This window comes from Panulirus ornatus, chromosome 35, assembly GCF_036320965.1.
Source record: "Panulirus ornatus isolate Po-2019 chromosome 35, ASM3632096v1, whole genome shotgun sequence".
NCBI lineage: Eukaryota > Metazoa > Arthropoda > Malacostraca > Decapoda > Palinuridae > Panulirus > Panulirus ornatus.
The window spans coordinates 6,080,071-6,108,062 of record NC_092258.1 but is presented as its reverse complement, the minus strand read 5'-3'; the positions used below and the strand labels follow the sequence as shown (position 1 = coordinate 6,108,062).

The following is a 27,992-nucleotide window of genomic DNA, read 5'->3' as shown; positions in this document are numbered from 1 at the left end:
CAACCAAACTATTCTTTTCAAGTACATAGATTACTGGAGTAACTTTATTCATAATACAATACACCTTTTGGAATCTATCATGTAATGAAATATTAAGTAACCATATAGAACTCAGAGGATCATTCTTAGGCTGAAAGAGTTTTTAGTAAATGGGTATCAATTGAATTCTGATGAAACTTTGTTAGTGATGTTATAAATCTGCACTGAAATCCTATTTTCAAAGTATGCCTTTTTTGCAAGAAAATTCTTCACTTTGGAAAATGCCTGTCCATACATGAAAATAATCTGTCCCTTTCAGGATATTCCATAGATTCAGGATGATCTTCAGAGGCAAGAGGAAGCACATAAAAATAGGCAGTCAAAAGGGAATTATCTAGGGATACTTTAGGTACACTGTAACCCAATACTTGTGAATAATCTTTATAATATTCTAAAAATACAACTATTTTCTGTACTGTTACGTTAGTCTGAAAAGCTCAGTTAAATTAAAATCAGAATATTTCCACTGATGTCTACTTACTAAGTGCATCAAGTGTCTCCATCTAGGTATAATAAACCCCGCCCTTTATAGGTATTTAATCACCTGATTTTACTTACGAGATCTAAGGAGGATGACCGCTGACAGAAGTAACAATTCAGTGGAATCTAGAGAGTACTGACGGCACATACGCAGTGCAGCAGCAACTTGACCTGCTTCATCACCCTTAGATATATCCATCTGTATAGCAGAATCAAAAACTAAGTACATGTATTCTAAATAGTTGGAAAGAAAATTTCAGATGTGAAATTGGAGTTTATGAGGCTATAATACTCTCTTTAGTGTGACTGAAAATGTTTGGAAAAACTATCACAATATGAGATGTCAATCTAAGTACATTAAATTCAAACTTTGAGTGAAACTGTTTTCTCAAAAATTACAGCTGATTTTCACATTCTAAAATACCAGCTAAACAGTGAATGATGTGCTTTATCACCCATTACATATCTGTGATATTCTCTAATCCCAATTAAATATCATGTTAACATTTTAAGACTAACATTTCATGAGTCATCATTTTAAGACTATTCTTAGTTACACTTCAAGCACCATTATTCATGCTATGTATGTGGAAAGTGCATAATGTGCATGCATGCACACCAATACAATGCTGACCCATGCTACATTAGTGCAAATTCACTGTATACCTAGCAGCTATGGGCTAATGATCAGTTCACAAAGGAGTCACTCTCTGCATGAGGCATCACTATGACTGAATAAATATCTGGAAACCAGTTTAATACTACTTACTGAGATCTCGAGGTCAATTTTTGGCTCATTTTGAAGGAGAAGGAGAAGGTCTAACGGCCAATATGCTGCATGGAGCAGCAACAACTGTGGCCAGGCTCGGGTAAGCAGCAACAGTAGATCATGAGGTAACATAGGGGTGAGAAAGGGCGAGCCTCGGGACTGGCGTACTGCCCACCCTAATACTTGCACTCCTACTTCCTCTCGCAAACGGCCTGCAAAACAATCATAAAGAGTAATTAAAAATCACTCTCCAAGACCCTTGTAATCACCTCCCTCACCATCCTATCCATAAACAGATTAAAGGACCATGGTGACATTACACACCCTAGCTGCAGACTCGCCATCTGGAACTACTCATCCTCCTCTCTTTCTACTCACACACATGCTCTTTACTCTCTTAATAAAAAACATTCACTGCTTTTAGAAGCTTTCCTTTCACATGATATATCTGTAACACCTATCACACACCTTTTCCACATCCAAGAATCCCACAAACAAATCCTTCTGTTTCTCTACGTATTTCTTTGACTAATTCTTGGAAGTAAATACCCGATTCACACATCATCTATCACCCATAAAACTATATCTGATGTCCTGTGCATGTTACCACCCTTTCAATCACTGGGAGGAGGGGAGCTGAATATCCTCACCATTTAATATTAATCAAAAGAAAAAGGAAGAAACTAAAAGAGGATTTTGTTCCTCTATGGCTCATTCATCTGTTCCTAAAGCTATCTCACTCATGCAGGAAACAGCGAACATCTATGAAAGAATATCGCCCTGCAGAAGGTAGACGGGACCCTTGGGGCAAGAAATGAATGAATATATCATTATGTAAACCCAAGCCCCTTTCAAACATGGGTCTCCTGCAGCTGCAAGGCTGCGCTTATTTTTACTTATACCTTTACACACTTTCCGAAAAATTCGCAAATACTTTTCCTTGTCTCTTTCTTTTTCCGTTTCACAATTTCTCTATATTTCAATTAAATCATGGCCTTGATGTGGACTTTTGTGCGTGACTGGATCATTCTACATAAAGAAAAAAATTGGATGAGCAGATGCTTATATTTACAGCCGAAAAACTGAACAATGAACGGTCATCCCGATATCCTAAAACCCTAATAACACACACACACACACACACACATATATATATATATATATATATATATATATATATATATATATATATATATATATATATATATATTTATATATATATATATATATATATATATATATATATATATATATATATATATATACATAGATAGATAGATAGATAGATAGATAGATAGATAGATAGATATAGACATATATATATAGATAGATATCAACATATGTGTACAAAGACATGGAACAACACAGATATAAAATCTTGAATAAAGTTACAAAGTATATTGTTGGATGACTGACGACGCCATAAAGGCACCTACCTGAACTACCCCACTCTTGCAGCGCAGGTCTGACAGCTGTGAAGGCGGAGGTGTGTAGGCCAATGGGAGGCAGTTGTGGGTGGGATGGGGGCAAAAGGGGTGGCACCATGGGCGGCAGTGTGTGCGTGGGTGGTGCCAGCAAGGTAGGCGGGGACGGAGACAACAGGGTGTGTGTGGACGCCAGGAAAGCAGCTAACCTGAAGGCAACAGTGAGACTCGAGTTAGGAAAAATAACAATCTTAAAATCAGTGTGGAAATATTTCCTGTTAAATCCTCCTCCTCTTCCTAAAATTGGTTTTAAAAATATATCAACATTATGAATAACTCTACAATACCTATCATGACATGAGTGGCTAACTGCTGTATCAGTTAAGCTCGTCAGAATGCTGTAGTTTCAATAGACAAATAGTAGTGAATAAAGGAAGCAAAGCTAAGCCGGTGACGTACACTTATTGTAGATTCGTGTGTGTGTGTGTGTGTATATATATATATATATATATATATATATATATATATATATATATATATATATATACACACACACACACACAAATAGGATATATGTGTCAGAAGTGGAGGGAACAAGAAGAATGGGGTGACCAAATTGCAGATGGAGGGATGGAGTAAACAAAAGATTCAGAGCGATCGGGGCCTGAGCACGATACACTTACGACCAGGGCTTTTCGGGTAGGCCCAGGTGTCTGGTGAAGGCTGGTGGGAAGTCCCTGGACAGTGTGGTCGTGTGGGCGTCAGCCAGTCTACTGGAACAGTGCAGACTGAGGGGTGAGAGCAAGGGCGGTGGCCCTCCAGCTGCGGGAGGAACGCCCTCATGGAGATTCCTCCCTACGTCAGATCTGGGACAATCTAGAGTGGTCGTCGTCTGCTGCTGTTGTTGTAGTTGCTGCTGCTGCGGCTTCAGCTTGGGCTTCCTTGGGCCTCGCTCCTCCTGCACAGCTGTGGAAAAACGGGACCATTATCATTCTTGCCTCATCTGGAGCAAGTTCTTCAGTGTTCGACAGAAGATCAATAATACCTTCTTCAGTGTCAAAGCAACTATTTTACCACAGAGTCTTCTTTAACATGAAAAATATGATAAATTCTATTTGTTGTGTCGTTTTGGCTGAATCGATTCGAAACCAGGTGTTCCAGGACCTTTACTCAGAAAAAAGAATGAGAGGATTTAACTAGAACTGCTTCATAGCAATCATGAAAGAAAAAAAAATCCCTGCCTCTAAGGACTTCACAGTACGTAAATGTTTCTAATTTATATTCCCCTAATTTCTATATAGGCTAAACTGCCTTTCTGGACTATTCCCTAGTGTTCCGGGTTTTACCCTAACCCTCATATTACCGACAAATAAGGCCACTGGAAGATAAATCTTTATCAAGTGTGGCTGTGACAATTCGCATGAGAGAGAGAGAGAGAGAGAGAGAGAGAGAGAGAGAGAGAGAGAGAGAGAGAGAGAGAGAGAGAGAGAGAGAGAGAGAGAGAGGACGAACCGCGTGATTTAAAGCCGTACATCAGTCTTTCAAAGCAGTAACAGGTCTCTTTAAAAATACCCACTTTAGCGCTCATTTCATTCATTCATATATTAATTCAATCACCGTTTAATGCTTTATGTACCTGGGAGACTGGGTTGAACACAGCTCTCATGGCCTCTGTCGAGCGCATCCCAGCATATATCCCCATCTATCAAGGAATTCGCGTGCACTGAGGAACATGGAGTGTACAAGTAATCGGTTCGTCGGTAAATATTTCATTGGCGCCTAAGAGGTTACGGGATCGGAATCGCCTGCTGGGCAGTGGTTAATACCTGATCCTTCTACTGCCTTGCGTGGTGGTCAACAAGGGTGTATATTATTTATCTGGATTATATTTCATTCTTTTTTTCTACAAGAACATCCCTCTCGTGTGTAACACGACAGTAAAGAGACCGAGTCAAAAGCACCGGGATGCAAGGGTTGGAAATAAAATGCTTTTGACGTTTGGCGGGGGAGCGTCGTGTGTTTGAGCTGCGGAATTGGAACATTATTATTTGATGCGGGACTGAGAGAACTGAACGATAAACTATGGTCTAAAGCCGATTCTAACTGTCAGGTTCCTGTTTATAATCTCTTACACACACATAATTTGGAGGATGGGTTTCGATTAAGGCTTATGATGAATGTTTGATCTTATTTGTGGGCAAAACCCCGCTACTTTGTAAGTGGTTTAATGGAGTACTTACGAGGGACGGAGTAGTCAGTGCTTGAGGTCGGTAATATATAGATACAGGCAAAGGAAAACAGTGGCAGTATTGGTTCACTCTTATCATGGATAACATCGTCATTAGCTACAAGTTTCAGTAATTCTAACAAGGGTTCCGCCCTTCCCATCCCATAGATATATATATCGCGCCTACAGTTCGATACCAAAACGTAATAAATCACGTCACTAGGATACATTTGTCGTATGGATTTTCCAACTGGGCGCTTTGTATCAATTTTTACGGACGGGTAGGGCCTCGACGGAGAGGGGAAAATTAGCTGTCATTTTGACGATGTAGTGCACACTTCAGGTGGGACAAGCGCGCTAAGCCGTTAATAGGAGAGCAGGGTCTTGCGGTGTCTGCGGGATTTAATCACAGAGTAACGCCGATTTCAATGATTTTTTGATGTGTGAAAGTGAGATGGAAGTGGTGTAATGGCAGGCCGCAATTCTAATCTCTGCATTTTTTAACGTGAGAAGCAAATATCCGTGATGAGCAGGTTGGGGGGGATAATATCATAATACAGCGGATTAAGGCAAAGCCTAGCCCGACCAAGCCATTACTGGTCAATCAACGAAGCAATTTATCACTGCAGTAATCAAATATTAATTTGTAGTTAATTAGTTTTCAAGCTTCATCCCATGTTCTGCACCGGGAAAACAAGATATCAGAAATTTCCTGATCAAGCCAGATGGCACCTACAAAATTATAATGAACTAACACTTCTTCAACCTCCACTTACTTCTCAAGCACAACGGTACAACTGACTTTTTACCCTCAAAGGTCATTCCGTCGTGCTCAGGGGTATCGATACCATTAATTAACTTCAGGTGTAATAGCCCAGTCTTGCTTGCACATTTCTAAAAGACAATTCTGTTCCTGAAATACATCATGTGTTTATGTTTACATAGCTATGTAAGCTGATTTTTTTTTTTAAATAAAAGATTTAAAGTGAAATTGTACAGATTAGGCTTGTATCCAAATATTCCGACAATACTTAATTCACAGCACCGAAGGCTTCGATTGGTGTCCCCTTGGTCAATGATGGTTCCCGGTCAATGTTGGTTTACTCACTTATTACGGTTAGATGTTATAATCTAAGTGAACAGTGATGATGAAGACTTGAAGCTTGTGAACAAAGGAACATCAAAATTCATACGAACAGGCCTTCCCATCGCTATGGTGTACCGAGATGGTATGTCTACGTTACGTTTCTTAAGTCTGAGAAAAGCTTTTTTTTACCTTAGCGTACGACTTTCTTCCAAGTACATCGACCAAAAAGAACACATTAGTCGCTTTGGGATGAATCACCAATGAAGTGTAAATGTGAGGGTATTCACCTTAACTTTGAATTTAATCCTGACCATAAAACCCAAGAAAATACTCCACCCTGTTTTCTAATGCTTCTAAAGTACTGACGATACTTTGGTTTAACTCATTTGATTTGCTTCATGTAGCTCAATACAGATCATACAATAGTATGTCTCTTCGATTGTACTGTCGATGTGTAATAAGCACTTTGCCAATACCGAAATCAATTCGTCACTCGTAATTTCAATCGATAAGTTTGTTTATGTCAGCTTTGGGGTAGCGGACGTTCAAATGTTGTTGAACTCATTTCCACATTCGGTGTTATAATCGAATTTTGATACCTTACAACACTGTGTCTACTATTACTGTCACTGATATACATCCGATAGGGGGCTAGTCGCTGAACTATCAGGAGGAAAACCATTGCTTGATAGAGAATAAAACTGTCATAAATTGAAAACCAGATTACCACACGAGGATGTGAGGGTACAGGTTTAAAATACTCTAGTCATCCGTCTCCTCATTGAACAATGGACATACCTGGTCTTTATAATGATACCTGGGCTGTATGAGTCCAAACAGCACATACATGTAATCTGCTGTTTGAAAAAGAAAGTGAACAAACATTTCTTTGACAACAAAACTCCTTCCATTCAAGATCTATTTAACCTCATCAATTTCGTCTAGGCTATATATATATATATATATATATATATATATATATATATATATATATATCAATGAACAACACGTCCATGTCAGTAATTACCTAACTCTTGCCTTACACAGTGCTTGCGAAACCTATACGTAACTGTGGTGTTTGATTCTCTGACTAGGTGTTTTAAGGCGGTAATGCTAGTATGCAAGGCGTCTTTGGGAGCAAAACACATCACTTTAGCACCGTGCAAAACATGGTGACGCTGATAACATTGTGCCTTTTAAGGGCCAAAACTTATAATGTCTAACGATTATTTACATTAGACTACTTCATCTACTTCCTTCCACTTTACACCTACCTGCTTTCCTCTCCGGCCCTTAACCCCTCTGCGTACCCTCCCTTCCCTGTCGCCCTCCGCCGCACTGCTTGCTCGGGGTTAACTCGCGTGACCAAGAATTAAACAGTTAATGACACAATTCTCGGGGGCACAAAGAGGTCGCACGCGCCCCACCACGTGCGGGAAGCGGCGAACACGTGCGCAAACTGATTGTCATGCACGAGGTGAGGCATGCGTGCCGCGTGCACCTCATTTCGTACACACACACAAAAAAAAAAGGAATCAGAATGTATGTACACGAGTGTCAGCTCGGACAAGAACACGCCCTGGCCTTAGCTTGTGTGTCGGAGCCGAACAATCACGTGCGACAGTTGCGTCCACGTGTGACACCCCGTGCCGCATGCACAAACGCAAACATACCAGACCTTCCACTCAAGCCCAGACACGTGCACACACATGGGCGCTAGGGTGCCATCTGCACGTGCGGGCCAAGGCAAGGAAGGATCCTGATATACCGAAGCATTTTGAAAGGCCTATTCACCATTACTGGAGACATCGGGGAAACAGTACGTAAGGTCCGTGAGTAGCGCTGCCTTACTGGTGAAGGTGTTAGTCGCCTTCCCTCTGCAATATGTGGTTTATAGGTGTACATACGTCCCTCGCACCTGACCTTCCTGTCACCCGGGAATGGACCACTCTCGGCTCTCGTGTGGGGTATAAATCACTATCGTACCTCACACCCACACCTGGCCCTCATTCAGCTTAATATCTCCCTCGACCACCTGACTCTCTCTCTCTCTCTCTCTCTCTCTCTCTCTCTCTCTCTCTCTCTCTCTCCCTTCAGGTGCTTACGTCATCCTCCCCTCCCTACATCACCTGATCACCCGCACCTGACAATCCTTCTCCCAGAGAACCACCTACTTTGTGTGTGTCTCTCTCTCCCCTCTAAATCCACTTACTCCCTCCTCCCTTCGTCCAATCAGCTTAAACATCTCAGATTCCTTGACCACCTGATTTCCTACCCCCCCTCCCCCTTCAGAGCTTATGACGTCATCCTCCCCTCCCCACTTCACCTGATCACCCGCACCTGACAATCCCTCTCTCAGAGAACCACCTACTTCATGTTTCTCTCTAAATCCACTTATTCCCTCCTCCCGTAGTCCACTTTAGTGCTTCCAACGCCCCGCCACCTGCCCTTCTATCAGGACACAAAAGGCGTAACATTACGCACACTTTACTCCCCTCCCTCTCCCAACAGGTGACCAAACATACATTAGGACAGGGAAGCCGTTACCTCGAGTGTGATTATCATCCTTACGTGCTGTAAGCCCCCTTGTTACTTCAATGCACGGAGGCTATTACGACCATAATGACCAACCACTCCTTCCCGGCAAACTAGCAGATCACCACACTAATTGCCCCGGACAAATTATCAAGGCGACAATCACGCATGGAAAAATCAGGACCAGAAATGAATGAGGTTGGATCTAATGGCTATCACACCAGATGAACGTCTTCACATTCGTAATAATAAAAAACGCAAAAAGAGGTTACAAACTTAAATACTACATGCTTAGGAAGGTAAGAAGAGACTGAAATAGCCCTTTAAAGATACAGGAAAGGATTTAAATCATCTTTAACATCAGGTATATGAATGATTAGAGAAATAAATGTAGCTTGAGAGAGAATATAATCCGTTAATGGCGATTAAATGCATAATCAATAATAAAGAAAATGACAAGCAATGACCGTACTGATGGTTTATACTAAGTTCCTCTGATATGAGTTTGTATATACATACTAAAAGCTGTTTTATCTACGTTTCTTCGTTGTATATCACCTGACTGTTACATTTCTCTCTTGTATCTCCCTTGAAGATGTGATTATTACACGAAAGTGCACTTGGGACCTTATCGTGTTTCAGCCCCCCGTGGACTCATAGGAATATATATATATATATATTGCAGAGAGGTACTTTGAAATCGATCACTATTTTTGGGCGGATACTCCTTGGTTTCAGAAATCATCCATATTCTCTTGACCATCAACATGACATAAGACTACCATGTCTCGTAACTCATCGCAGATATTATACTACTGCGTCATCTGGCCCTCCGTTACCCCCTCGCGTCTCTAATGGCGCCGCGGTCGTGAGTTACCTCCCAAAATGCCAAGAAAACGCAAAGGAAATGGCGTCAGAGCTCAAGGACCCAGACAAAGGATTATTGACAGGTTTCTCCCTCCCTCTTCTCCAACACACCCCCCTCCTCCTCCCCAACAGCTAACCTTTGAGCCGCTGCCTGGCCGGTGGCGTTCGGATCACCTAAAAACCTCGATCGGAAAAATATGATGCATTTGAATAAAACGGGAGACGAAACTGTGTCAGTATGACTGCCTGCAAGCTACTCCATGAATTATGCTTCTCAGGAACAAACAAACAAACAAAAGACCTCATCTGGTCGTAAATGGTCACAGGTGTTGGATGATATTTATGATATTTATGGCTCAAGGTTCCCCCCCCCCCCAAAAAAAAAAACAGCGCCCCCATAAACAGGCTTACATAAACTTACGTTCCATGTATCCCTGCTTAAATTTTCATATGAGAAAATCAGTCCACAGGCAAATAATCATTACATAAAAAATTCAGGCAGCTTTTAGAGTCCATTAGACGCGCTTTCCGATGCGTGATTGTCGGTAAGGATGTGCGTGAGCGGGAAGAATAGGCTTCCCCTCCTTCCTCCCACCCAACACCCACAGATAGGCTATATACTGCTTCGACTGAGCATATCATCTGCTACTCTCTCTCTCTTTTCATAAACGTGTTTCCAGTCTTACATAAGCACCCATAGTCTCAAACGGTGAGTCAAAACATCTTAGGGAACGTTCGTACACTGGTGTATACGAAAAAAAGAACAAAAAAAAAAAAAAAAATGAAATATCAATATCACATGTGTCAACCCAACGGGTAAGGTTAGCTCAGCGATCCAACCTGCTCTTACACAAGACCTTTGCCTTTTCCTCACACTCGATAGCCACTGGGTATTGATGGCGGTCACTGAGCACAGAGTGGAGACGTAGCATTAACGCTGGCCTCGATCAGTATTTGCTCTTGCTTTTAAATATAAGTAAACGTCTTCCCTCGGAGGAGAAAAATTATATATGTTTGCAACCAAGAGAGTTAGGAGTGGGAGGCAGGAAACCCTCCCCTCCTGTACATTACTGCAAAACGAACAGAGGAAGCAGCCAAGTGAGGATTTTGTACTCGAGTTCATTCATTTGTTCCTAACTTCTCTCGCTCATGCGGGAAACAGCAAACACGAATGAACTAACATATATTTTTTTCGTACATACTCGCCATTTCCCGCGTTAGCGAGATCGCGTTCAAGAACAGATGACTGAGCCTTAGAGGGGAAAACTCCTCACTTGGTCCCCATCTCCTTCATCTGTCGGAAAATCATAGGATGAGAAATAATGCCAGTGTTGTCAGACCAACTCACGTCCACTGTCGTTCTAGTCTAATATAGAAATCAGTTTTCTTTCTTTCCTTCGACGCTTCTTTCTCGGTAGTATACCAATCAAATATTTCGTCAATGCTTCAAGATTTCCACAAATATTTAACGCGAACTTGATTTTATGTGTCTCATTCCATTACGCCGAATCTTTCAAACCACGGCAGAAACACGGACACATGAATTTACATGTTGTGAACGACAAATGCATATCTAATGGGTAAAATATGAGATTAATGTAACGCATTCCTGTAGCAAACAGTACAGTGAAGGTGGAATTCTGTGACGCGAGGCTGGGGTTGCCAGAGGAAGGAGAATGACTGGCGTGACATACGATACAACAGTGCATGGAGACACAATGATCGCTCGAGCCGGCAAAACAAAGCTGAAATTCTACAGTCGCTGTACATTTCCAACGATTATCTTAATGACTTAACATTAAATTCTAAGGGTAAATATATGACGGTCATAACTCTTCCTAATAAAAACAAAGATGTAAAGTGATTGACATAGTAAGTTTATTGCATATTCTGGCTGAGTGAGCATAAAGCAGAGAGCCCTTAATAAAACGTAAGACACAATTCAAACACAGTCACCAGACATCACTCAATAAACATTACTCGTGGAGTTAAGCCTCACACTAACGCTAAATAACAATAAATCTGCACTGTGAACACAGACCTTCGTCAGTAGTTCTGAGTTCGCTGTTAAAACAGACGAGATTCGTGACTTTCTTAAAGAGTTCGAAGGTACAACTATGCCGATCAGGACCACACGATCCTTGAGGGTAAGTCTTGCTCAAGGGTCGTGTCGTCGTGCTACACGTATATTCTTCACCAGAAGGCCTTTCTGATCAATTCAACACGCAAACCACCGCTAAATCTTGTCTCTCCGATCAACATAACTGTACTGGTGTGTCTATACGTATCGAAGCGACAAGATCCGGTACCAACGCCAATGTAGACTTAACAAATGACAATCTGCTGGTTGTCATAGAAGCTGTGAATAAGATCTGAAGGCTTCCAGATAAGGATTCAAACCCAACAACGATATGAATTCACTAGTATTTACGTCTTTGATGAAGAGCTTAAAAATCTGATTGTCTACGGATGGTGATGACCAAAAATTTTCGTTCACATCTCAGAGATCAGTAAAATTTGTGGATTTGACAGGGAGTTTTGATGACTATATTTGAACTATGCTGTTCTGGTTACGTAGAATTTAGCTTAATATCACTCCAGTATCTTAGAACTCCACTGAGCAATACATTTGCCTTCAATGCTTCTATTTCAATCCACAACACAAACGATAGATAGTATATTTGAAAGATCATCACAACGATAGAGTTTTTAAGACTTTTTTGTCCATTTCTCTTCTATATTCACTTAACTGTATACATTACTAAATGAGGAGGACCAGGAGGTATCTGAAGGTGTTTTCGCTAAATGAGAACGAGGCAGCTGGAGACTGTTCCCAGACACAGAGAACTGGGTACCTGCCATTTATTTCTAAAGAACGAAAACGGAACACCGGATGACTGTTTCTCAAAAAAAGCGGGGAACACCCCCACGTGTCTCTAATGAGAAAGAAACTGCGCTAGAAAATAAGGAAAACGAGGTGTGTATCTGACAAGTGTTTCCATATGAGAAGAAAACGGAGCTCTTCTTGTGTGTTTTCAAAGGAGAACATAACGAGGTATTTCTCTGTTTCTGAAAAAAGGGCAACTAACGAGTGTTTGAATAGGAAACAGGAAAATCCAATATGTGTCATGTTCCGCCGATGAAAAACGGGGCACCCCTCTAATATCCACATGAAAGAAAACGGGGCAAATACTAAAGTTTTCTATTAAATATGACGGGTAACTTTGTTTTTTTTTTTAGAGTTCCATCCTTTTTCCCCTTCTAACTTAAGGACCTTTAAGAAACTCGTGTTGACGTTATTAGATACTTACATAAGTGACGTACATAGAAGACTGGCCGAAGAGCAATAAAGGAATATTCTACCATCAAAATACTTCTAAAAAAAGAAGTCTACTTTAGATTTCAATATTCTCCAAGGGATCATATGCTTATAAACTCGTTCCAGTCGCAAATTTGTCGTAATCCCCCCAAATTCCAATTTCGGTGTAAATTTACTGACATCATTACCTTACACGGCCATAAAATTCGACAAACATTGTGTTTATTCTACATTCCCTTCTGATCGTGCATCGACCTCGAAATCAATGTCAGATTACTTCCTATCAAATATTTGTCCCAATAAAAGTGATATATAAAAATGATCAGATCGTAACAAAGAAGCGGCGATGTCAAAAGAGAGCAAGGGAAAGAAGGGTTCTGTTTACCCTTGGTAAAGGAAAGAAGCAAAGTAGTTTCTGCTTGGCAGGGGAAATAAGCATAGGCATTTCTGCTTGGCTAGGGAAAACAAAGGAGTTTCTGCCAGGCAGGGGAAACATGGGAGGGAATTTCTGCCTGGCAGGGGAGACAAGATAAGGAGTTTCTTACCAGCAGGGGAAAACAAAAACTGGAGTCTATAACTGACAGGGGTAAATAACAACAGGAGTTTGTGTACTTAGCAGGGGAAACAAAGCATAGGAGTTTTGCCTGTCACTCGACAGTCATATAATTTCGGGATCATACACTCATCATGACAAAGGCAGCGCTCCCCACCCTACCACACACACACACACACACACACACACACACACACACACATACACACACAAACACACACACTCCCCCACGTCACTGCGTATCATGCCCAACCCTGCCACCGCCACCATTGCACCTGGGAGATCACTTCTGCCACCAACGGCACACCTGACAACGCCCCCTGCCATTACCTGTGCCAACAAACAACGCCCCTGTCATCACGTCTAACAGCTTTCCTGACATCTTTTGTATCGGGTATGACCTCACATACGTTATCCCAACGGATCGCCTTCCAAGCATTGCTGACGCCAACGCTTTCCAAATTATACCTCTCCTGACAACACTGGTGAAAACAGCTCTTCCAAACAAACCTCCTGACAACATTATAGATAAAACTCCTAACAACGCTTTAAACAACTTTTAAAACAAACTTCCCCTGACAACGCTTTCCGACAAACGTCTGACAACACCGCTGACGACAAAAGCCTCTCTTGACAACGTTGCTGACAACAATTCGCCCCACAAATGAATGGTGGCAGCCTACAGGGTCCTGATATTGATGTCTACCGCCGCCCGGCCACCAATTCTGCAGGTGGAAATGGGAACACGACGGAATGCAACAGAGGAAGTAACGAGGGAGTTCAACGGAGGGGAGAGTGTGTTCAACGGAGGGTTGAGAGTGCTCAACGGAGGGTAGAGAGTGTTCAATGGAAGGTAGAGGGTGTTCAACGGAGGGTAGAGGGAGTTCAACGGAGAGGAGAGGGATTTCAATGTAGGGTAGAGGGTGTTCTACGGAGGGGAGACGGTGTTCAATGGAGAGAAGAGGGAGTTCAATTCAGCGGAGAGTTTCATGGAGCTAATGATGAGTTCTACGGTGCAGAGAAGGAGTTGATAAAGGGAGTTCGGCGGAGACGAGAGGGAGTTTGATCCATCTGATGGGAGGGAGTTCGATGGAAAGGAGGTGGGAGGTTCAGTGGAGTTGATAGAGCTCTCTGTGGAAGTGTGTGAGCGATCGACTTTGGGAGTCGACACTGTCCCGAACCTGTCGTCGCCAGAGCCTCACATTAGGAGAAGAGTAAAGGACACACACACACACACACACACACACACACAGTCTGCTGGACAGAAGCACCGGGAACTAATAAACAAAAACTAATATAGTTTTTCATGTTATATTTCAGCTTCCTTTTGAAAGTCAGTGTCGTCAGGTACAGTTCATTGGATTTATCAACCTTATCTGCCAATCTAGTCACAGATTTCTTCACTCCATTAGTAAAACTGATGATATTTATTCATCTGACGATAAATGATGATGATAAGGGAATTCGTCGTATAAGACAACTCACGGTACACGAACGCGGGTCCAACTCACGGTACACGAACGCGGGTCCAACTCATGGTACACGACGCACGTCCAACTCACAGTACACGACCGCGGGTCCAACTCACGGTACACGACCGCGGGTTCAACTCACGGTACACGAACGCGGGTCCAACTCATGGTACACGAACGCGGGTCCAACTCACGGTACACGAACGGGTCCAACTCACGGTACACGAACGCGGGTTCAACTCACGGTACACGAACGTGGGTCCAACTCACGGTACACGAACGCGGGTCCAACTCACGGTACACGAACGCGGGTCCAACTCACGGTACACGAACGTGGGTCCAACTCACGGTACACGAACGCGGGTCCAACTCACGGTACACGAACGGGTCAACTCACGGTACACGAACGCGGGTCCAACTCACGGTACACGAACGTGGGTCCAACTCACGGTACACGAACGCAGGTCGGAGCTGCCGAGCCAAGCCAGCGTTTACCACCGGGATCAGGCTGACTGCCGCCATTTTCTTTGTTGATCACTGGTGGACGGCAGGCGCTATTCTCCCCCTCCTCGTCCCCCAACACCCGCCTCACCCAACCCCCCAACATATCTCTCCCTCTCCCCATATCACTAAGGGGAGCAGCAGCAGGAGCACCTCGCCTCTGCCCCCCCCCAACTCCCCGTGCCGTGATTGGTCCAGACACTGGCGCCTTCCTCGCCAACCTGCTTGTTTTTATGAGCAACGGTCGAAGGAGCGGCGCGCGTAGCGGACGGAGGTGGGTGATCAAGGCAAAGAGGCGACGGGAGGAAGATGATGATAAGGGCGGGGGAAATGACACACAAGGTAAGAGAGAGAGAGAGAGAGAGAGAGAGAGAGAGAGAGATGGGAAGTAAGTAATGGACAATGACAAGTAAAGAAAATATTGACTGGTGAAAGGGGTGGAAGGAAGTCGGCTGCTTTAGCTTGTACCACTTGAAGCCGGTCTACTGTTTTCTTTGCTTTAGTTTATATCACTTCAAGCCGGTTTACCGTTTTCTTTGCTTTAGCTTGTACCACCTGAAGCCGGTCTACTGTTTTCTTTGCTTTAGCTTATACCACTTCAAGCCGGTCTACCGTGTTCTTTGCTATTAGCTTATACCACTTCAAGCCGGTCTAATGTTTTGTTTGCTTTAGCTTACACAACTTCAAGCCGGTTTACCGTTTTCTTTGATATTAGCTTATACCACTTCAAGCCGGTCTACCGTTTTCTTTGCTTTGGTTTACACCAGTTCAAGCCATATACCGTTTTCTTTGCTTTAGCCGCTACCACCACGAGTCAGTCTTCAGCAAACCATCACAATAATGAACCCTTATCGCACTCTCTCTGTCTTTCCATAATCCACACACACACACAAACACTTCGACACCCACCCCCACACACTTTCTCCCCCAAGAAACGAAGAAAAACGCTGAAGTCGAGCGTGTTGAAAAAAAGATGAACTCACTTCTTCCTGCGTCACGATAATTACAGGTTAGTTTTAATTGGCTTGCAGGAGTGACTCCCTTTTTTTTTGTTTTTTTTTGAGAAAGTGCGTCCCCCTTTTTTTTCACGTATTCCAACTTCTTTCACTGTTGTACCCCTTCATTCTCTTCAATCATGTTTCTCTTATATTTTCGTCTATTTGATGGAAAGTAACGATGTTATATGCGAAATGTTATTTCTGTCTGTGTATTCGGTCACCGCTGTAATTAGCCATTTGTACTATACAAGGAGGGGAGTTCTCTACTCTCATGGGGTCCCTATCAACTGAACTTTCTCTGCTATCAAACAACTTTTTTATTCAAACTTTTTTTTATGATGTCCATAGTGTGTGTGTGTGTGTGTGTGTGTGTGTGTGTGTGTGTGTGTGTGTGAGAGGACAAGTTTGTATATCAGGGAAAAGTTTTACATTCGTTAACCTCTTGTCACTTAACCTCTCTTTTATCTCATGTACTTTCGCGATCACCTTTTGCTTCACTTTGTTCCTCCCCTCGCAACACTAGACTCAAGCTTAACTCGTCCACCACAACGAAGACGCCTCCAAAAAACCGCCAAACGGAAGTTCGACAATTTATTATTTGAGCGTAAATTTCTGAGACATCAAGGGAAAAAACTTTTAGTTCAGGGAACAGTATTTTGAGATGCAGTAACGTAAACTTTAATCATCCTCGCTTCACACGCAATATATGTTCTTATGTTAACTGTTTTTTTAAACTTAAGATCACGCAATACACAGGGGAATAGTGTAATAAGAGACGTGAAGCTGGATCAGTTAAAAAGTCGGTCAAGTGTGGGCTTTCTTGTTTACAATTCATGGTTACGATTTGCGCTTACAGATGGCGTTCATAACTGATAAATGGTCTTCACATCAGAAGCCAAAGAGATTGTGTGTGTGTGTGTGTGTGTGTGTGTGTGTGTGTGTGTGTGTGTGTGTGTGTGAGAGAGAGAGAGAGAGAGAGAGAGAGAGAGAGAGAGAGAGAGAGAGAGAGAGAGAGAGAGAGAGAGAGAGAGAGAATGTGGGTCACTATCGATATCGCAAACGAGAATCTGGCCACCTGTGGTACAGAGATGAACACAAGCTACAACGGTACAGATAGAGTTACCCTTCCTAACAGTGATACACATAGCAGAATTCTGTTAACAGAAACAGGTGGAGAGAACTTACCTCAACATGACAACAGAGAACTGAGCTGATTGAGACGCAGGGACACAACAGAGAAGACCTTCACATTGGCACAAGAGGAAAAACGGGTACAACCTACCGTTAGCACAATCCAACAGAAGCACAACTGAGGAGGCCCTACTGTTATCACAACCCAACAAAAGTACAACGGTGATGACCTACCGTTAGCATAACCTCTAACAGAAGTACAACGAAGACGACCTACCGTTAGCATAACCCCCATCAGAGGGCGCAACGGAGATGCCCTACCGCTGGCTTCCAAACAGACGCACAACAGGAAGACTTACCTTCAGTGTTCATGCTAACGGCAAGGCACTTCTTCAAGCGGCAGTGTGGACACCAGTTCCTCCGGGCCTTGTCAACCACACACTCGCCCTTCCCAGCTGCCGGAGATAAACAAACACAGTTATACATACACGGGTGTGGTGGCGGTACGGTGGAGGAAGGACACACAGACACACACAACCACAGACACATACACACACACTCCATGAGCGCGTCAAATATCAAGAAAATAGCAGACAAGTATCCAGCCTGGGTTCGAATCCTGGTAATTATACGTACTGGTATCTTAATGTTATTTCTCCTCCTACAACTGGTAGTTTTGAGGGTACTTGTTAGCCTAGGTTTGAGCTGGCTGGATTAATGTATGGACCAGAGTCTAAAATTCCACCTAGAGATATGTTGGTAAGACGAAGCCTCTAACTCTTAAGGTCATAGATTACTTTCTTACACTATCTCACTTCGAATATAATCAAACTCTACGATACATCTCCAAGGTACAAACATCATGTTCTTGAAGCAAGTATAGTCCCTTGGCCAGAATAAATATGAGGGTGATTATGACGGTCTTTGTGTGACTTTAGGCAACATCTCCCCACAGTGTGATGGCAAGATGTCACCACCCCACACACTGTCAGCTACCGTCATCCCTCAGTGTGTGACGGCCAGCTGCCGTCACTTCTATGGCAGCAGCACCAGAACCACCACCACTATGTCTTCGACACCTCAGGGACATCAGACAGACAGACAGACCCTTCGTTCAGCAACATGTCTAGTGTCACAAGAAACACTTGAAACACAGACCCACAATCACATCCCCCATCCACAAGCAGATCAAACAGCCACGGTGGCATCACACGACCTTGACACAGACCCATCTTCACCGGGAATCACTCACTCTCCTTTCTTCCCTTTCGCTCACTATTTCATATCAACAATTAGGACCCAAAATTTAGTGATCGGTCTATCCACGCTGACCTGACTTCTCATTTCTATCGTATGGTTTTTCTTGCAGTTTTTCTACCATCAGTTTGAAGAGCATAGGTCAGGCGAGGGGTCGGCCTCACGCTAGCCATGCTTGGTCAACTTCCCGAATGTACAAAAGAGCAAAAAAGGGCATCACGTGTCGTTAACTCCCCAGCTTACCAGGAATTACGAGCAAATATTCCTGTTTTTCATAGTGTTTATGGCATTAGCTGGTCCGTCATTGCTCTAAAAACGCTAACTCAGCCAAAACTGTGTAAGTATTGATGTCAACCTTGATTAAGACGTACTGGCATTTAAGGGTGGTCATATACTGCCGTGGCTAAGTGTTGGGATGGCCAAATGTGGTGGTTGTGGTTATAAGGGTGAGAGGATTGGCCATATGGAGTGGGGGTATACACACACTATGATACCAACACCTTGCCATATGGATGACCCTTGATATACCTAGGTCCCAGGTGTGTGTGTGTGTGTGTGTGTGTGTACTTACAGATACAGGAGTAGTTGACGCCCTTCCTGATGGACCTCTTGAAGAAGCAGGAACAGCCGTCGCAGCAGAAGACTCCGTAGTGTTTGCCGTAGGACTTATCGCCACACACCTGGCAGAGGACCGGCACTGGTAGCGTTCTCCCTGCAGGTCAACAAGGAGGAGTGACATTAACACACACTCGTGAGGGAAATCATCTCCAGGTCATGTACAAAGCGAAAACGTGTATAGCTTATCAAAAGTAATCTTGAACACCTTCTTTGTGTGTTCAAGACTTGTCGACTGGTGGTTATACTTTGAGGTTAACAGCGCTGATGACCCTGGAAGTTGATGAAAGGCTTACACTGATGCAATGTGGTCTGGTTATTTTGCTGGTAAATGATACATCTAAATACATTCGAGATGATAAATGGCACTCTGTCCGCAGTTCATCCAGCTGTTCATCCTTAGGGGTTTTGTGTATATATATATATATATATATATATATATATATATATATATATATATATATATATGTGTGTGTATGTGTGTGTATGTGTGTGTATATGTGTGTGTGTGTGTGTGTGTGTGTGTGTGTGTGTGTGTGTGTGTGTGTGTGTGTTTTGGAGTGTTTGATGGACTGTGGGAATTTCTGCCTGTCTTCATAAATGATTTTTTCTTGAAATCCAAAAATGTCAAATAGTAGTAAATGTTTTACAGCGAAGGGAAAACTGCCCTCTTGAAAAGAAATTACCACTTAACCCCTTAAGAACGACGGAACCACCCTAGAGTTGGGCGATGCGACCTTTGAGTACGACGATGCAACCTTTGTCTTCAACCTGATACAAATAAGAGTCAAGTCAAAGCCAAGCGTCGTGCCGCTGTGCTCCGGGGTCGTACTGCTGTGCTCAAGGGTCGTACCGCTGTACTTTAGAGCCGTACCACGGTGCTCATGGTCGTACCGTCGTGTTTCAGAGGAGTTACCTGAGCGGGTACTCACCCATGGCTGGCTGGTGAATTGGTCACAGCGTCGACTTTCAGCAACCAAGTTCGAAATCCAACGATGAATCCTCTCAACTCCGACGCCGTCTCTTGCTTTCCGGCTTGTCCTGTGTTGACGAGGCAGCAAAGCAGTTTGCCTAACGTTCCTCTCGCTTTCCTCTTCGAAGTCACAAGCCTTCACTTCGAAGTCGTCTTCAGCGGCCTTCAAATGCTTTCTCTCGCGAACCCTCTTGACATCTTTGGATACCTAGGCCACAATTTTCGGACGTGTGCTTTTAAATGCTTGAAAATGGTGTAGTTTAAGAACACACGTAATCTTCTAGTATCAAAGGCAATATCTATTCTTGCTCTTTCGATCTACATGTATATTTCCTGCACGAACTGGACCACCACTTCTTAAATAACTCATTCAAGTGGGAAACTAGTATTCTCTTTGCATAACTGCACTGAGGTCAGTTTAAAAATCCCTCGCTTTATATTTTCTTTTATGAGAATACGAAAGAAATTGTTCTGATACAGTAAAGGCGCTTATAACGAAGCCAGAAGACTTGCTCGTCTCCTCTGTCGTTACGTTTGGTGAAAATCATTCGGCAGGTGATTCATTCCTACAACACAAACTGTTTTTATTCAACTTTGTAACTAGATTGCTGACGGGCCCTTTGGCATACGCGTCATGGGTTTTGTTAAGCTTGACACGAGACGTGTTTCACTTTGCAAGGGCCGCTGCTGCTGCCGTCAGGGCTTGACGCTTTTATTTCAGAGTCATCAGTTTTATCAGAGCTTCAACTGTTTCAGTAAAACGTATGCCAACTGCGACGCTTAAGTTTGTGAGGTGGTCCTTCAAATTATATTTCTTTGACGCTAAAGTCTGTAAAGTATCATATTCAAGTTTCTTTCGTATATCTAAGTTAATCACTAATTTCCTATAAGTTTTAAACACGTTTCGTAAAGTTGACGTTTCTCTTTTCCCACAAACTTAAAAAATTTCACTACATGAGAGCTTTGGTATAATTTCTGAACCTGTTAAGAAGCACGATTGGCGCAAAGTATACTCGTCAAAGAAGACGTAAATACACACACACACACGCACGCACAGGGACGCAGAATGGTAGCTTCGAGTCACAAGGTCTGTCGGCCACAAATATCTCCAAGCACTGTTTAACCTTTTGACCTCGCTGTGCCATACAGTCTTAAGGTTATTAGCCGTGACCTCTGGCTCTCTTTAGCCTCGCTGTCCTTGTTGTTGTTGTTGTTGTTTTTTGTTCCAGGTCATCAGATGGTTGACAGGTCGTCGTGGTCGCAGTAGTGAGTACGAAGTCGTCTTGGTTGACCTGCAAGTCGTCTTAGTGACCTCAGTTGGGCTGTCGGTCCGAACTGCTGCCTGTCGTAGTGGCTCCTGGTCAGTCTTCGTGACCTGTAGGGGTCGTCGCTGTGGCCTCTGGGTGGTTGTGGTGTTCTCTGGGTTGTTAGTGTGACTCCTAGGTTGTTCTGGTACCTATCGGTACGTCCTGGTAACTTTCGGGTCGTTACGGTGGTTTCAGGGTCGACGTGGTAACTTAAAATAAGGTTGTCGTGGTGGCTTCAGGGTCGGAGGTAATTTCTGACCTGACTTGACCTGACCCGGTAACCTCAGGGTCGTGTGTGATGACTCAGCCATATGACGTCTGACTCACGATGTCATACTCGTCCAAGTGACCCACCTTTTTTGACTGAGGTGACCTATGATGTTCTCAAGAGACCTCTGACCTTTGATGTTATACCAGTGACCTCTGACTTGCCGCGGTGACCTGTGTGGCCGCAGTGCCAGCAGAAGTGAGTGTGGGGTGCGTTTGACTCACTTGGAGTCCACCAGTCCGGCATACATGAACATTGCATGACCTGCTGGAGCAGCTCAAAAGACCGCCATTTCTCGTGATGTCATAAGTTGGGTGCCGGCCGTGTTCTCAGAGTCAACCACATTTTTCCAAAGACTTCGGTCAAGTCAGAATTCTCACACGTACTCAAACATGTCCTTCGGACCTTCTGATTGATTTCTCTTACCATCCACAAGTAAGATGTTAAGAAAAAGATCCAGTTTGTGAAGTCTATAACGATGAAATAAGGGTAGAGATAGGAGTAAAAACATCATAGCTTGGTCCAATATTGGAACAATAGCACTGATCTCTGATTGGTCAGGAGGTCGACCCGCGCGGGGAAGTGGGCAGTCACTGGACCAGGTGTCCCGCCGAGAAATTTACTTTAGCATTATAACTCTGATTTTATAAGAAACTGCTTCGATTGACGTTTTGATTCCACTTCCACAACGTCGAAATTCAAGGATCTCATACAGGTTTAATTTCTTCTAATATATCTCTTAACTGCAGCAGTTCTACTGGTGATAATGAATGATGATTTGTCATGTAAATATAGACAGGATAATTCTATTTCTTTTTTAACAAAAAGCAAAACGATTATGAACCACTAACGAAACTATTCCACACAATTGTGAATTAGAAATACACCAACACAATCTTGAAGACGGAGTGGTGGAGTGGAATTAGTGGAAGTCGTCAGGGGTGGAACTAGCCCAGGCTTTAGCAAGTGTCTGTTAATTATTCAGGACGCGCCCGACATCACGTCAAGCCAGACATCGAAGGTTTGGCCTCGTGTTGAAGTGGAGACTAGAAGCAAGTCAACAATCATAACCTTTGCAGGCGAGGCTTTACCGACTGACTTGGGTGTAGATAATCTAACCCTTCCTGGTTTATATATATATATATATATATATATATATATATATATATATATATATATATATATATATATATATATATCCTTGACCTGACCTTTCAGGATTAGGTACATATTTTGAGTCATACCTAAGCATCGTACCGTCCTGGTGATAAGACGTATTGCCGTGCTCAAGGGTCGTGCTTGTCGTACCTACAGGTCGTATCGTCGTGCTCCGAGGTGGTGATACATCGAGCGTTAGCGTTTAACCGAGATAAACGGATCGGCGAGGCGAACGTAAAAGCCTTCGGAAAATACTCTCCATTTTTCAGTAATGCCCGCCCATGTACCATTCCCCATCCCCCCATATGCTATGTTCTACATGTGACATTAGGCTGCATTAAGAAGACCAACACCAATGACCACACAAAGTGGTAGAGATGAACTGACTTAATTAAGACTGCCGATGCTTTGTGGAGTCTCCGTACATTTGAAACTTTCTGAGGTTTCCGGATAAAGTGGAAACTCTGTGAAATACCTCTTGATCTCTGATATGAATTTCTTTCGAATTTAGAGAAAATATTAATAAATTCTTAGGACATACTTTTAACTAAAAAAAAATAAAAACGCTGTAAAATAGATTGTATATAACATGCAACATGTTGCAGGCGACGAGAGTCATGCAACATGTCATGCAGCGTATCTCAGGCAGCAGGAATCAATCAGTCTATTATATCCCTCGAGGTCACACGAGTGTATCACATCCCACATTAAAAGTCGAAAAACAGGCTCAAGATGGGTTGTTCTCCCACAACATCACTCACTTCTACAAAGGTACTACCTAACTCTTCTATCAGCTCTCTTCAGTCATTCTCTTAACGTCCATCAAGATGTTGGTTTTCCTGTTAAAACACGTATGCTTTTGCCCGCTGCTCTCGGGGGGTCATCTGTCCCCAAAACCTGAAAACACAGCACACGACTGGCTGCTTCTTCCCCCAATTTCTGTGATCAGCCACACGGGGATTGGCCGTTGTCATATAACAAGTCTGTGGAATTCTCTCTCTCCTTTTATCTTTCTATCTACCTGCAAAATTCCTAGAATCAGTTCTATCTCAAAAAAATAATTTCCTCTTTTTCTTCCTTACATTTCTTCTATTTCAAGACATAACTTCAAACTAGGTCACTCTTTTGCCTGCATGATCTCGGCAACAGTGTATCTCCAAATATACAAAACACACATGACGTAAGTCATGCAGCACGTCCCGATCACCATGCATCAGCTAACATGACCCTGGGCTCGAATCATCACCATCCTCTTCACCTCGGACCAACCTGACCAAAGAGGAGGCTCTTCCTCATCCCCCCCCCAAAAAAAAAAAACGATAAAAAACTACAGATCAAGCCTTCCTGCCCTTCTCTATTGACCCTTGGGACGACGAATGCCTCATACTTGGCCAACAGGTTGACTTGGGGGAGGGGGAGGGGGAATAAAATCTATAGCCTCTACAGATGGTTTATAAACTGACAAAAGGAGGTGGGGTTCCTTGAGTGTGGTGGCTCCAGCAGGCAGCGTGAAGTATGCATGAGGCGATGATGAGGATGGACACCCTCCTGTAACGCCGACCAACGCTTTACGTCCCCATCAAAAATTCAAAGGAGCATCAAAATGGCTCCTCCACACGAGAGAAACGTTGAGCGACGACACTTAATTATTCCCTCCATCACCAGAATCTGACTATTTTTCTTTTCCGATGTTTATCGCAAACGATGTAAGATTAAATAATTCCTCTATCCCGTTAACAAAATGGAGAGCAAAGAAGCTTTCATATGCGCCTATTTATCTCTTCACCAGCCATCCCGTGAAAAATAAATAAAAGGCATTTAACTCTACACTGGTAACTCAAGCGAACCGAAGGAGCTGCCGTTGTGATTCGAATGAAGACGCTTATAATTTCCCAGGGTCGCAAAATAGTCACTTAATGTCTTCACGACTGAGGTGAGGGCAGACATAATAGACATTAATTGTTGCTGTCGTTTAATCAATGATGGTTATAATTGCACCAATGGACATGGGCAACAGACCAAAAAAAAATCAGTGAACAAGGGAGCGCTGACAATGTGACCAAATTACTGCTCACAAGGTTGCTCTCACACTAGACCAACGTTCACCTCTTTAATTATTTATTCCCACTTACAATACCCTCGTGCTTCTTGATTGGAGTTCGCACTTGGTATCTGTATAACGCAATTACGACACTTGACGTGAAATATCGTCCCTTTTCTCTCTATTGTTGCACCATCGACCAGAGGAGGAAGCGATACCTCATGCCACCATCATATATATATATATATATATATATATATATATATATATATATATATATATATATATATAAACCTCAGTTTTGTAAAAATATTAATTACAGAACTCACGTATCTGATGAATTATCATTAGGGAAATTATAAACCATCCAATTTCGCAAACAAATTGTATGACAATCTCCCGACATGTATGGGTGACAGTTATCGTACGTCCCGTGACAAAAGATTACATAAGTATATGACTAATAACCAAGACAAAATGACCCCAAACCTGTAGGGAAAAGATATCAGGGAATAAATTATAAGCTCTTCGATGCTGGCGACTCAGCGCGGGTGATCACCGAACAAAAGGACCATCGACCAGACGAACCACCAACCAACAAACCTTTCCGTCTCGCTGCCAATGGACTTCCGCACAGAGGCCGAACTTGGAAATATATCACAAGAGGAGTTTCAGGTCGTCTTTCTGAAGGATGGCCAATTGCCGTGCGTTGCTTTCCACATACAGTATTTTATGACAGTGTGGAGGAATGCCATGCTATTGTGATCCACTGAATACGAAGCACGATTCGTTCATAATGTTTTGGTACTCTTAGCTTCGAATCAAATATCAAACTTCAACCCCCGAAGCATAAAAAATATTAGAAAAACATGCAATCTTTCCTTGAAATATATTAATAAAAAAGTATAAATATCTCCTTTCAGCATCAAAAACTTAACAAAATGATAACATTGCTTATCAGTAAGACACAGTGACTACTACTCAATATAACAAGCACTAGCGCCACATTTGACCGGACAGTACAGTTAAGTGGAGGCCATGGGTCAATCCATCACCTCCCTGGCCGTGTACACCAGCATTGATTGTGGCTTACGAAAGACTTAATGGGGGTTAGCTCGCTGCCTTGCACGGGTCATTTGGAGTAAGTAATGCCTCGAGCCAAGGCGCCTAGAGTAATGATGGTCATATGAAATATTCTAATGTTTTCCAGTTTTCATATCAAACTGTTACCACTAAAAGAAGTTGTATGAAGAGGATGAGGCCTTACAGAGGGTCACACCATAAGCCTAGCTCCACAAGGAAATCGTACCACAAATGCCGGGTATGAAGAGGATGCCATACCACGATCCTTGTAATTTGTTCTACGGTCAAACAAAGTCTTTGGTGCATAAAGATGTAATATAAAAAATATGGTATCCAGGACCATACCTAACTTGCACAACATTCCAGGAACCTATCACCACTGGGCCATTCTCAGAGCCTCCTACCACAAGAAATCGTCAAGAAACATACATGACCACAACAAAGCCCAATACGAGGATTCCATTCAAAGAATCTGGTACACTGAAGTTATAACACACACACACCAGACACATACACACACACACACACACACACACACGGAACTACAGTGGTTCAACTCAAAATCAGTCATGTCGAATTTGGTGCCATCAATCCATTTGAAAACTATACTGATCCAGTGTCCATATAATCCACAGGATCCGTAAATATTACTTCGGAACAATGACACATCACTTATGTCGTTCTAAGTTAGGGTACGGTTGTTACGTCCGTAAACATTAAAGTACACGAGAATCACAGTCAAAATATATCGTCATTGGACGTCTGTAGGTCAATAGTAATTATGGTAAACAATGTATTTTCCAGTACTTCAGAGTGACTGGGCTACAACCTAAGCTCCAGCCTATCAACACAACACTACACTACCATGTTACTGTATTTCACCTTATATATAAAATACTTCATGAATACTGAATTATGGAATCGGAATCATATGTGTATGCTGTAGAATGCAGAACATGTAGTTTGAATAGTCCGAGTGAGCAATTCACGGGTCGCCTAACAAAAGTGCTCTGTTTACAGTTATCCTTCATCACTTAATTTCAGATTACTTACATTTTCTGCCGTGCTGAATTTTCATCTTCATCAGTTTTGATCACCTCATACTATGCTCTCGGTATAGGCCCTCCTTAATGAACCAGTATATGCGATCGTTGTTATTTCACAACACAGAAACGCTTAGCAATCCTTCCACCACCGAATCTAGTGACTAACTGAAGGGATGCAATGTATTATAACCAGAAAGGCAGTGTAGACGAATCAACGTCGAGAGAGAATAGATACATCTTCCATTTTGCATAGAAAAATATGTAACGCTTACGCCATCTAGTTTTCAAATTGTTCCCTACTCGCCCGAAAGCACCAGTGAAAACAGCTCCCTCCTCTGTCGTCTGCTGCTCGAGCATTGTGTTGCTAAATGCTGCTTTACGCAAGGATTTCAAATATTACTTCTAAACCTGCGTGACCAGACGCTTTAAAATGAGATAATGTATTGGGTTTACAATATTATCAAGTAACTCCACGACCCTATTCATGGTTCCGGTGGAGCCTCTTGGCTTCGCTACACCAAAAACAAGGAAATGATTATGTAAACACAAAACCATGTCGGGAAAACGTAGTCTGTGGATTTTCACTATCTGTCGGGTATTTCTGTATTGCAAAATTGTGTTTGCATGTAATACTCAGTGAAGTATTGAATGCTTAACCCACACCTTAAATATTTAATGCAATAAATGAAATTCGATAATTAATATTAGCCCAGCATACATTACCATGAAAAGGTATTACGAGTCGGATTTAGGCTGTGGATAAAAAAAGGAAAATCTTAAGAAAATAATATAGATTACGTTAGCAACAAATCCTTCAGTTCCTTGCTGCTTCGCCTAACGTG

General features: G+C 42.7%; 1 protein-coding gene across 1 annotated transcript; it reads right to left on the bottom strand.

Annotated features, from left to right (window-relative positions):
* Window positions 1-574: 574 nt before the first annotated feature.
* LOC139760099 (uncharacterized) lies at window positions 575-27,311 on the bottom strand. Its single transcript, XM_071682936.1, has 7 exons — window positions 27,158-27,311; window positions 19,231-19,371; window positions 17,762-17,857; window positions 3,396-3,678; window positions 2,725-2,921; window positions 1,289-1,500; window positions 575-718 (listed from the first exon to the last, which is right to left on the bottom strand). Exons 1-7 carry the CDS (start codon window positions 27,186-27,188, stop codon window positions 590-592), a joined length of 1,089 nt encoding a protein of 362 aa, XP_071539037.1. The 5' UTR covers window positions 27,189-27,311; the 3' UTR covers window positions 575-589.
* Between the last annotated feature and the right edge of the window lie 681 nt (window positions 27,312-27,992).

Excerpts from the sequence above, each read along its gene's own strand:
- LOC139760099 (XM_071682936.1), bottom strand. The coding sequence starts at position 27,188 with ATGAAGATGAAAATTCAGCACGGCAGAAAAT. Across the intron at positions 17,858-19,230 it reads CGTCAACTACTCCTGTATCT|CTGGGAAGGGCGAGTGTGTG; the intron begins GTAAGTACACAC and ends TATCTCCGGCAG. Across the intron at positions 1,501-2,724 it reads GCAAGAGTGGGGTAGTTCAG|GCCGTTTGCGAGAGGAAGTA; the intron begins GTAGGTGCCTTT and ends ATTGTTTTGCAG.